Source organism: Alosa pseudoharengus, unplaced genomic scaffold (genome assembly GCF_046254945.1).
Source record: "Alosa pseudoharengus isolate Yale_2024_CS ecotype anadromous, Long Island Sound unplaced genomic scaffold, YU_APseudo_1.1 YU_APseudo_1.1_scf_5, whole genome shotgun sequence".
NCBI lineage: Eukaryota > Metazoa > Chordata > Actinopteri > Clupeiformes > Clupeidae > Alosa > Alosa pseudoharengus.
In genome coordinates this window covers 39,409,282-39,421,781 of record NW_027468837.1, presented here as the reverse complement: position 1 = coordinate 39,421,781, position 12,500 = coordinate 39,409,282, and the positions used below count along the sequence as shown (strand labels likewise).

Below are 12,500 nucleotides of genomic sequence, written 5' to 3'. Positions count from 1 at the left end.
TTCCGACAGATACGCCCGACACTTCTGCTTTTTATCTGGTGGTGGTGGAGTTGACCGGACATCTGAGGCTTCAGACGTTACCAATTTATCATCATCCATCGCGTCTGGCCTCTGAAAAAACGTTTAAGGCTAGTCTGCCTGGGCCTGGCCATGTTTGAACCACCTCTCATTTGTTCGTTGTTTAACATGGACGTTTTAAGCGTGCGCTTCCTATTTGAAATGCAGCATAGGTTATGCGTGTTGTTTAATAACTTTCAAACGGTAGAGCCTGTTCATTTAAAAAACATAGCCAGAGGACGTATAATATAGGCTTAGGCCTACATATTAAGGCTTATTCTCAAATTCAGATTGCGTTAGGGGACGGGATTATTAGCCAATTTCAATCGGACAATTTGACCGGAGAGATTTCATTTTGTAATTACCGGACAACGGAAACCCTGACACACACGTACACACACACACACAAACACACGTACACACACACACACACACGTACACACACGTACTGTACACACACACACACACACGTACACACACACACGTACACACACGTACACACACACACACACACACACACCTACTGTACACACACACACACACACACACATGTACACACACACACAGACACACACACACACGTACACACACGTACACACACACACACATGTACACACACGTACACACATGTACACACACACACACATACACACGTACACACACACACACACACACACACACACAAGTGTACACACACACACACACACACACATATACCCCAGACTACTCGGCGACATTACAGCAAATACCTCTAGCCTGCAGGGTAAGAAGTGAACACAGGTCTTAGCTCAGGACCCAAGCAGTACCAAATGACCCAAGCAGTACCAAATGGTGGGTGGGTGATAACCCAAGCAATACCAAATTGTGGGTCGGTGATGACCCAAGCAGTACCACATGGTTGGTGGGTGATGACCCAAGCAGTACCACATGGTGGGTGGGTGATGTGGATGAGAGCTTTTCACCAGATTAGGTTTTGTTTTCTTGTGGAGGAAGGTTTGGGTTCTCTCCAGTGACTTGGCTAAATGACAGAGAATTCCACCTGAAGTACTGCAAGGAAGTGTAAAGAGCTGAAGAGTCTTTCAAAGCCGCATCTCTCTCTTTTTGTCGGTCAATGAAAGCAACCCTGCAACAAATATGCCCTTTCCCTCTCACTCTGCGTTCACACTGTGGCTCCTCAGCTAGGCGCTAATCCTCAGCAGTGCTCAAGAAAAGCAATACATTGCTAACCACATTACAGCCCTCAGTTTTAACACTGTTTTTTTTTTCATCTCCGATCACATTGTTTTTGGTTAGCTGCCGTCTAGAAGCTACGGGCTGCAGCTTCCTCATTGGCCCCGCTGTGTCAAAGAGAAACATCTTGTGTTTACCACAACACCCTGCTAGCCTGCTTCCTTATCTGATTGTTGGTGCTTGTCCTGGCAGGGGGGCGTTCTCGGAGGTGGTGCTAGCGGAGGAGAAGAGGACGCAGAAGCTGGTGGCCATCAAGTGCATCCCCCGGAAAGCGCTCGAGGGCAAGGAGAACAGCATCGAGAACGAGATCGCCGTCCTGCACAAGTACGTCCGCCACATCGGCACGCAAACATGCACACACGTTGCCCACTTGGAATTATACGGTTCTATCTGCATTCTGAGTAGTTTTGAGATATTGAGCTTAGAAAGTTTTAGAATTCCATAGAGTTGCAGTATATTAATGAGTGGAACAATCTTTAGATATTAAGTCCAAAAATGCAAACAGCTTTAAGAAACACCTCACCTCACCATATGAAGTTGTCACAGAATAGGAATATGTCAATAAATCAGTTTTGACAAAAATGTCAGATAGAACCTTCTTCTTCTAAGGGGACTATATGCTATGTTCTACTGCCCCATTTCCCTCTATAGATATGCTATGTTCTACTGCCCCATTTCCCTCTATAGATATGCTATGTTGTGCTGCCCCATACCCCTCTATAGATATGCTATGTTCTACTGCCCCATACCCCTCTATAGATATGCTATGTTCTACTGCCCCATACCCCTCTATAGATATGCTATGTTCTACTGCCCCATACCCCTCTATAGAAGATATGCATGATACACAGCACACACAGTAAGGCAAGTCAAATGCACAATTGAAGCACAGGCCAAAAATAATTCCTGGTGTCTTCCTCATTAGCTTTTTGACTGTGTCACACTCATTCACTGCCAAATAGCACCGTCCGCAATTACGGTAATGATGTGACTGGGTTCAAATACCTCCTGTTAAAACCACTGGAATTATGAAGCGCCGGAAATGACTGAGCCCGATGGAGCCAAATCTATTTTTAGTGCCCTTGTTGCCTGGGTTACAGCAGGCACAGAGGCCTAGCTGTTTCACAGAGATCTTGTCACAAGTGACAAGGAAGACTTGTGTTGTGAGGGATAGAGAAGACACAGAGAGAGAGAGAGGACGATGAGCAGAAAGTCAGCGTGTGATCGAAAAGGAGCACGAGGAGATGAGTTTTCATTCTGCGCAGAGAGAAAGTGAGAGAGGGATGGAGGAGAGGAGGGGGGGGTTGATCTGGCAAAGTTCCCGTGGCTGGGTTGGGGGTTGCAGGGAAGCGTCTGAGCCCAAGCGTCAGGGAGTGACTCAACGCTCCCCAGCCGGCCGACTCTCTGAGCAGATGGCTCCGAGGCGACGAAGCGGGCTCGACTTGTGTCGAGTCCAGAAGTTCACCGAACTCTTCTCTCTCTCTCGATCTGGCCAATTATTAGCCGCAGTAGCATATGCCCCGTTACATCATGCGGCCCCGTCCAACACAACAACAGCCCAGAGGAAGAAGAGAAGAGAAGCGATTAGTCAACACCGTTGCATCACTCAGGCAATAATGCTGAGGAAAGACAAGTTGTTTGGGTAGCGGAGATGGTGTCGGGCCGACGCTCAGGAGGGTTTTCTCAGAGTATGTGGTGGAGCTCTTGCTCCGTACCCTCCTGTGGGAAGCCATTAGTATGCTATTGTTTGTGGCTCACTTCATTAGCGAGGACTTTTTTTGTTTTTCTGGAGCGCTCAGGGCAAATACATTTTTTCCAGCAGGAGTAATTAAATCAGAGAGCTTTTAAAGCCTCTTGCACCCCCCCCATCCCCCCCATCCCCCCCATGCTCCACTGTTGACAATCTGCCAGCCATAATGGCTTGCGAGCATTTCCAAACCTTAGCACACAATGTGTAGAGCTGAAACAAACACACACAAAAACACACATGCAGAAACACACACATGCATACACTCGCTCATTCACATACACACACACACACACACACACACACACACACACACACACACACACACACACAGATAAAACAACCTTCATGTTTTGTGAGCGTGCCACCGACACTCAGCTCACAGGTGACGAATCGCAAATGTGGGCTACAGTAACACACACACACAGTCACACACACACACGATTGCCCTCCCTGCTCGCCCGAGATGAGGCTGGCAGTGCTGCCAGATGTGGCACCATGACAACTCTTTACATCTGGAACTAATTCCGCCATGCTGGTGAGGGGATGATGGAGCACTCGGCCCCCTCACTCTCTGTGGCAAATGGGATTGAGGATGGGGCTGGTGTGTGGCTCTGTGTCTTTTGTTTCTTTGTGTGTGTGTGTGTGTGTGTGTGTGTGTGTGTGACAGAAAGATTCTTAGGGCATGGCTATCACTGGTGTGTCTCTGTGTGTGTGTGTGTGTGTGTGAGAGAGAGAGAGAGAGGTTCTGGCGTAAGGCCTGGGCTATCACTGCTGTGTGTGTGTGTGTGTGTGTGTGTGTGTGTGTGTGTGTGTGTGTGTGTGTAAGGCCTGGGCTATCACTGCTGTGTGTGTGTGTGTGTGTGTGTGTGTGTGTGTGTGTGTGTGTGTGTGTGTGTGTGTGTGTAAGGCATGGGATGTTTACACCACACTGGCCTTATTAGGCTCATCTGTCACCTGTTTCAGCGTGCCGTCTGCCATCCCACGCCCCATCCCTGTGGTCACTACCCTCCCCAGCCTCCAGGCCCGCCTCACTCCTAGGCATCCCACGCCCCATCCCTGTGGTCACTACCCTCACCAGCCTCCAGGCCCGCCTTATAGAATTGGTTGCAGTATCTGATAAATCCTGTAGGTTGAAGGGAGTTTAACTTCAGTGAAGGATTCTGAAATAAGAATGAAGACACCTTGTGGCGATCAAAAGTACTGCAATCATTGACACAAAAAACTATGTTACCTGTTGGAAAACTCTTTTTTTGTTTTCTATGAAAGGTGTTTCGCTGAAGAGGAAAAGACACAGTTCCATACTTGAGACAGCTGTTTTTTCTTCTTAAATGGATAGCCACAAGAAACCTGTCATCGGAATAGTTTGTATTCTGAGTATACAGGGGAAAATATCGAGGAAGACGGACAAGAAAAAAAACAATCACATCTGGGTCACAACACTTCTCACACTACAAGATTTGGAGACACATCCAGATTTGTATAGCCTGCTAGACAGCCATCTGTGAGGCAACGTTCACAGAATGCATTTTAGAACAGTTCACATGTAGCAAAATCGAATACCACTTTGCCTCCGATCTAGGGGATTCGTCGTCGTTCTCCAAAATCTGTCAGTGGAAGGAAAATTGGGCTTAAAATCATGTTTTATGAACTTGGCATAGCACACAGCTAAGTTGGGAACAGGGTTTTATTGTGCTTCAGTAATAGAGAACAATACTCCCTTGCTGTCTCAAACAGAGCCCTTGCTGTGTAGTAGTACTTTAATTAAATGATCACAAGTTTGTCTTAAAGTCTATTTAGACTTTGCTGTTTCAGTTTAAAATTGCTACACTGGTCTACTGATTAAGTTTAATGTCCACTGATTTCTTGTGTTGTGGTGTCTTAGTGGACAATGAGGAGTACATGACTAAAGTGAAACCAGTGTGGATCATGTGAGGCGATAAAAAACACTTTGGAGGGTTCCATAAAATACAGGTTCCAGGGAGGCCCTGCTAGAACACAGGTCCTTACAGGGATGAGCAAAAAATAAATCTCAAATACCCTAATTTTAAGTGTATCAAAATAAACTATGAAATACAGTAACCACATCATGTATACACATATACTATTTAAAGGGAGCATGAAATCACTTTGCAAACCTTCCATATCTGTCTGTTTAATTTATTCCTTCGTGAGTACACAGACTCCGTCAATTAAGTGGACAGTGTTTATGAGCAACAGCTTTTCTCTGCCTACGAGACATGCCATAAACCTACAAATATTTAATAGATCTATGCTGACCTGCCTGTTACATATAGCCTAAATACTATCAGAGATGCATTCACAACTGAACTTGTCAAGTGGTACAAAGTGGACAAAGTCCCTGACATTGTCAGCGCATGCCTAGATTGCGACATGGAAGTTGGCCACACACACAACTCACACCAACCTCACATTTCTTGGGAACTTTGATCATCAGTTTCTTGAGAACTTCAGTCAATCAGATTTTTTAAGAACTTCAGTCAATCAGTTTCTTGAGAACTTTAGTCATCCAGACGAAACACATGGAACCAGTTTTGTGGTTGCCCTGCAGCATTTATATGTAGAACAGCATTTATATGTATCCCCCTTGGCATCAATCTTGGCATTTAGCACTTACACGGAACCCAGGTAGTTAAAAAAACAATTAAAAGGGTCACAATCCTTCCCGATCAACAGCGTTACGCAGTGCAATATCAAGCTCATCTTGCACTGGATAATCTTCCTGAATCTCAATATTCTGATCACAAGTCTGGGCAAATTACTAAGTCTGAACCAGTCAGAGGCTACATTCATTGTTTTGCACTAATATGATATCATCACATCACCAAAAAGTCTTTTTGTGTAAGTTTGGTTTTACCAAAAACATTTGCCAGTATTTTTAACCTACAAAAATACACACCTAGAAAGTATTTTGATGCAAAATACGAAGCCATTTTGTTCAACCCAATAAAATACAAATGACATAATACTATTTTGTATTTAAAATACATATTTAATAAATCATAAATACTGCCGATCCCTTGGTCCATACACATATTCTGTGTCTATATGTGCCCAAGCACTTAACACACACAAACACTGTTTACTCCTTTAGTAAAGCTGGATGGGGTGTGACTGAGTGTGTGAGGGTTACGGTGTTTGTTCCCTCTTCACCTCTCTGAGCTCAGGGTTGTGTGAGCATTCCACCCAGAAAGGTGTCCTACCTTTTTTTGTGCATTTGAAGGCCGCCCTCTTGTTAAAACTGTGTTTATGCCTCTGTGTCGATTTGTTCCAGTGAAGCTTCCCCTTTGTGCTGTCGGATTGAGGTTAACCACCCCCCCCCCCCCATCCCCAGCCTCCTCTCCTCTCCTCCCCCAGCTCCATTCTGTTAGTTGCTTCTCCTGTGTTTGCCTACCTGCCAATGAGTCACACCAAACACCACTGCGAGTTTGTGTTCATGTGACTGAGCCGTGTGTGTGTGTGTGTGTGTGTGTGTGTGTGTGTGTGTGTGTGCCTGTGTGTGTGCCTGTGTGTGTGCCTGTGTGTGTGTGTGTGTGTGTGTGTGTGTGTGGGGTGGGGTGGGGGGGTGGCTCCACCTGCGCTAAAGGGAGGTACTGGGGTGTGTTTGTGGGGGTGAGAGCGGGGGAGCGCCATCACGCCTCTTTTGAAAGGGCTCAGTGTGGAGGAGACTGAAGCGAGTGGGCTGCCGCTGGCTCGACGGAGGAGACTGAAGCGAGTGGGCTGCCGCTGGCTCGACGGAGGAGAAAAAGGAATAAAAAATGAAATGAAAGAAGAAAGAAAGGAAATAAATAATCCCACAAGAGAACGCTGGGGTTTTTGCGGTGACTCACCTCAACTCCAATCCTCCGCCAAGCTGTCGTGCCTCACGGGGGCGATGCGACGTGCCGCACAGCCAATTAAAGCCCCTGTGTCTGTGTGTGTGTGTGTGTGTGTGTGTGTTTCTCTCACTTCACTTTCTGTGCACCACAGAGAGAGAAGTACAAGAAACTTTCTTTCTCTCTCTCTCTCTCTCTCTCTCTTTGCTTTTGGATTTTGTTTTTCATCACTGAAGGGAGTATAAGTAATGCACGTATTCTCTGAAAAGTATATTATATGCCCACAGTAAGGCTGGTAAAGCTTGTATTTGGGTCTCCATGCTGACTTCACTGCTGGCAGGCTAGTGGTGGAAGTGGAAGTGAGTCATGGAGAGTCAAGACTGATAAGGTCCAATCAGGGAGAGAACAAGAGAACGTTTCTACGTCATAGCTTTAGGATGTTTGCGGATTCGCTGTCCATGCAAATGCAAAGCCAGAGTTTTCAAATGAACACAGGGCCGGTCGCTTTTTCAAATCATTCCATTTCAGGAGTTCGATAACACCGGAGTAGTTTAGATGAGAGGCAAAAACTTAAAAGTGGTTTGTATTCAAATGGAAACGGCATAAGGGGGATGTAGCCTTAGTATCAAACTAGATCCATGTCCTCCTTGCCAGGGCTTGCTTGGCTGCTTGGGGAACACCTGCTAGCCTATTGGATGCCAGCAATGGTTTTGCTCTGAGCCCTGCCGTGATGGCTGGACCGGTCACATCTGGGGAGATGAGGGCTGCTGTCTCGGCTTGGTGCAGAGAGCAGACTTCCTGCCTGCTGTGTGTGTGTGTGTGTGTGTGTGTGTGTGTGTGTGTGTGTGTGTGTGTATACGGAGACATGCAGAAATTGATGGCCGTGTTGGATTTAGTGCAGAGCGCACTGGGAATGTTTATTCAGGTCAGCTTGATAAAGAGGCAGTGAGCTATCAGGCTGGCAGTGGGACCAGCACTCTACAACAGGCTGTAAATAAAATGGCTATTTTGCATTTAATCCTAAGCATGCGTCGCTCTGACTGATGTATTTTTATATTTGTTCTCTCTCTCTCTCCCTCTCTCTCTCTCTCACACCCTTTATTTCCTACCCTCCCCAGGATTAAACATGCCAACATCGTCTCCCTTGAGGATATTTTCGAGAACAAGTCACATCTCTACCTTGTCATGCAGTTGTGAGTATACTTTTCTCTCTCTGTGTGTGTGTGAAGATCAGATAATTCTGTGCGTTTGCCAGAAGACACATCGTTCCCAACACACCATCATGTTAATACACGATACAATACAGAGTGCTTCTCTCTGTCTGCAAATAATGATAATCAAAACCGCTGCTCTTTCTTAAAAACATAGCATCTTCATGAATTAAACTCTTAACTACCATCTGAGAAAGGACCAGCTCAGTGCATGAGGGTCTGTCCGTGTTTAGACGAGGTTAAGTAAACACATTTTTTTCAGACAAACAGCTCTCTGGAAGGGTTTACATGATCTGATGATGAGATATTGACCTCTTTGGAAAACGTTCTATTTAACTTGACGCTGCAGCGTGTGCAGGATTGTGAGAAGGCTACGAGTCCTTAGTGTGGCCTCATTTATTATTAGCTGTCCACCGTCTACTGAGTGCACTGTGGCCGACTCATAAACAGCACGACGGCGTGAGCAGAGGGACAGATGGCCTAGGGCCTGGTCTTGGCTGTGAACAGGTGGTTGTCAGTGTGCCACCCTTCGGTAGAGATGCCAACTTGATGCCCAGCGTTTCTCCCTCCAAAAAAGCAAGAAAAATATGATCGCCCATCCCGCCACCACACTTGTTTCACAAACACCACGCTCTGGCACAATGGACCACGCTGTGGTGTGAAATGGGTTTGATTATCGTCTGTTTTACAGAGTCTGTTATTTTTCTCGCTAGCTACCAGTGCTTTAACACATTTATGTTACCGCAATCATATCCCAAAAGACTGTGGTCTGTTTTTATAAACGAGACACACACACACACACACACACACACACACACACACACACACACACATACACACATCACATCCCAAAAGCCTGCGGTCTGTTTTCATAAACGAGAGCCACACAGCACACTTCTTTAGTACCGCACTATTTTCCCCATGTTAGCTAGTGAAAATAAGCCACTCTGTGATTTCTCTATAGAACACCAACAGACACAAGGTCATAGTACTCCGCATGGGACTGTGAAACACTCTGATGTGTGTTTTGTGTGTGTGGTCGTGTGTGTGTGTGTGTGTGTGTGTGTGTGTGTGTGTGTGTGTTGTGTGTGTGTGTGTCGTGTGTGTGTGTGTGTGTGTTGTGTGTTTGTGTGTGTCTTGTGTGTGTGTGTGTGTGTGTTGTGTGTGTGTGTGTGTGTGCATGTGGGTCGAGTTCACTCTGTCCTTTCGTATTGTCATAATTCAGTGAGGTGTGTGCATAGCTCAGAATCCTTTGCTACCCACCACCTTTCCTCCATGGAAGAGGGAGGGGGAGGAAGGGAGAGAGTGAGGGAGGGAGAGAAAGAAAGAGAGAGAGAGAGAGATGGTGTGTAGATTAGATTCCCTACAGAGATCTCTCTCCCACGCCGAATGTCATCCACCATTAATTACACATGTGCCTGAAAGGCCTCTGTATTGTTTGTTGTTCCGCTGGGGGAACCGCGGTAAATGCGGCGGTGGCGTGTGTGTGTGCATGCGTGTGTGTGTGTGTGTGTGTGTGTGTGTGTGCAAGGAAAGAAGAGAGGAGAAGGGTGATGGGGCTGAGCTCACAGCAAGATCACCGCTGAGCTCTGTGAGAAATATGCTCACACCTGCCGTGTGCCACCAACCAGCCTCACCGAAATGTCACCTTAGGGAGAGAGGGAGAGATGGAGGGGGAGAGAGAGAGAGAGAGAGAGAGAGAGAGAGAGAGAGAGAGAGAGGGAGAGAGAGAGAGACCAACTGAGGTGGGGTGAGAGAACAGAGAGAAAGGGAACTGAGAAGGGGGAGAGCGAGAGCAGGGAGAGAGAGAGAGGCAGAGAGAGAGAGAGAGAGAGAGAGAGAGGCGAGGGTTAATTGTTGAGGGGGTGGTTGGACAGCATAACAAGGTCAGCATCACCTTGGCACCTGTGATAACAGTGAAATAGCGCGGGTGTGGGTTAACACACCTCCTTGTCTCATCTCTCCTCTCTTCCTCTCCACATTTCTACGTCTTGTTTAACTAGGTGTGGTGATAAACAAGCCTGTTTTTCTCTCACGAGAGGAATGACTGTAGGAAAATGTAATTGCTAGCTAAAGGCCTCCTCCTAGTGGAGAACATTCAGGTGATTATTTAGCCTGTGTTCATGTAAAGAGAGATGGAGAGATTGAGAGAGACAGCTAGAGATGGAGAGATAGAGATGTATAGAGAAAGAGTGGATGAAAGCTGAAGTGACTAACACTACAGATTGTCCTTGGCAGGGTGTCTGGAGGGGAACTCTTTGACCGGATCGTGGAGAAAGGATTCTACACGGAGAAGGACGCCAGCAAACTCATTCAGCAGATTCTGGACGCCGTGAAGTACCTCCATGACATGGGCATTGTGCACCGCGACCTCAAGGTGAACTCCTCACCAGGGAAATTTGCTCACCTCAAGCTAAGGACTTAGGAAATCATCGAGTCAATGAATGCACAAGAAAGTACCATACGAAAGATCTTGAATTTCCCCTGGGGATCAATAAAGTATCTATCTATCTATCTATCTATCTATCTATCTACTAGCAGCAAAAGCTGAGTCACACAGGGCTAAATACAGCTATGAAGGACATTTGCTCACATCAAGCTAAGGACATAGGAAACCAACAAGTCAATGCATACACAAGGAAAAATACACTAGTAACAAAATCTGAATCACTTACGTTAGCGACAAGTTAACGTCAGTGGTTTGAGCTGATTGCAACTATTTTATTACAGAGTTAGCGACAAGTTAACGTCAGTGGTTTGAGCTAAATGCAACTATGGTGTTTTTATTACAGAGTTAGCGACAAGTGAACGTCAGTGGTTTAAGCTAAATGCAACTATGGTGTTTTTATTACAGAGTTAGCGACAAGTTAACGTCAGTGGTTTGAGCTGAATGCAACTATGGTGTTTTTATTACAGAGTTAGCGACAAGTTAACGTCAGTGGTTTGAATGCAACTATGGTGTTTTTATTACAGAGGGGATTTTTGTGTGACTGACTAGCTGAGCACTTGTCACATTATGCAACGGTAGCACTGGGCTGTTTGTTTTCTTGTCCGAGGCTTAGAGGGCCTGACTGCATTAAGCTCATTACTTTCCTACCGACTAACGAGCTCATTTGTTTACAGGCGGTGCGGTGAAGTGTGCGTAGATTGATCCTCACATCAGATGGCTAATTAAGCAGTCTGGAGAGGGTGTGTTGTGAGGGAGAGAGAGACTGATGGAGAGAGAGAGAAAGAGAGAGAAACAAGAGAAAGAGAGTTTCAGAAAGAGTAAAGAGAGATTATGTTTATGAGTAGAAAAAACCTGAGAAGGCAGACGCTGATATGCCCAGGCCACTGACTTACCAGGAGGCAGTCATGGAGCGATAGATAGAGAGGGAGAGAGAGAGGTGGGGATGCATGGGCACAAAGAAAAAGAGAGCAAGAGTTAAGAGTTTGTGGAGAATGGAATGAGTTTAGTGGAATTTCAGAAAGACATGAAACAAAGTGGAGGACAGGAGTATGAAATTGAAAAAGGAATACATAAGGCTTGAGGGGTTAGAGTGGAACAGGTCAGCCTTGGAGTCTGATCGTGTGTGTGTGTGTGTGTGTGTGTGTTCCCCACAGCCTGAGAACTTGCTCTACTACAGCATGGATGAGGACTCCAAGATCATGATCAGCGACTTCGGCCTGTCCAAGATCGAGGGCTCAGGCAGCGTTATGTCAACAGCATGTGGCACCCCAGGATATGTAGGTACGGAGGAGAGGGCAGCTGACATCAACGTCCACTCTGTCTGTGCAGCACGTCTCAAACACACACTCACACACACACACACACACACACACACACACACACACACAGAGACACATGAACACACACACACACACACACACACACACACACATACACACACACACACACACACAAACGCACACACACACACACACACACACAGAGAGAGACACATAAACACACACACACACACACACACACACGCACAAACGCACACATACACCAGAGTACTCAATATCCAGGGTCATTAGTTGTAAGATATTATCAGAGGATCAAAGTGCTCTAATGCCTGTAATGTGACACCCATTTCTACACAAGATGGCGTGAGAACAAATAGCAATAACGCTCTTAGCCCTGAAGACTGATATCAAGATACAGGCTTGAATGAGTGCTCCTCAGGGTCAGAGAAAAGTGCTGTTTGTAAAGCCTTATCGGATACTCCCCTAGTTCCGCTGCAGAGCACTTATCGCTAAAGCAATGTTGATACGGTAGAGCGATAAGCGTTAACAAGCTTCATGTCCATGCGTCGATGGGAGCCAGAGCAGGCGAAGTGTGTTATGAAGAGGACCTTGTGGGGTCATGGTAAACAGCCGGCGATTCATGCGGCAGTAATGCCTGCCAGCTAAGAAAACCCCTGTGGGCAGCCTGTG

General features: G+C 46.3%; 1 protein-coding gene across 3 annotated transcripts in view; it reads left to right on the top strand.

The window, feature by feature from the left end:
* The window catches only part of camk1b (calcium/calmodulin-dependent protein kinase Ib), a 42,934-nt gene that overhangs the window by 22,793 nt on the left and 7,641 nt on the right, over positions 1-12,500 (top strand). For all 3 annotated transcript variants that reach the window (XM_076267356.1, XM_076267355.1, XM_076267357.1), the window contains exons 3-6: positions 1,480-1,611; positions 7,989-8,063; positions 10,320-10,458; positions 11,685-11,811. In XM_076267356.1, coding sequence (XP_076123471.1) covers positions 1,480-1,611; positions 7,989-8,063; positions 10,320-10,458; positions 11,685-11,811 — 473 coding nt within the window. The remainder of the gene's footprint in view (positions 1-1,479; positions 1,612-7,988; positions 8,064-10,319; positions 10,459-11,684; positions 11,812-12,500) is intronic.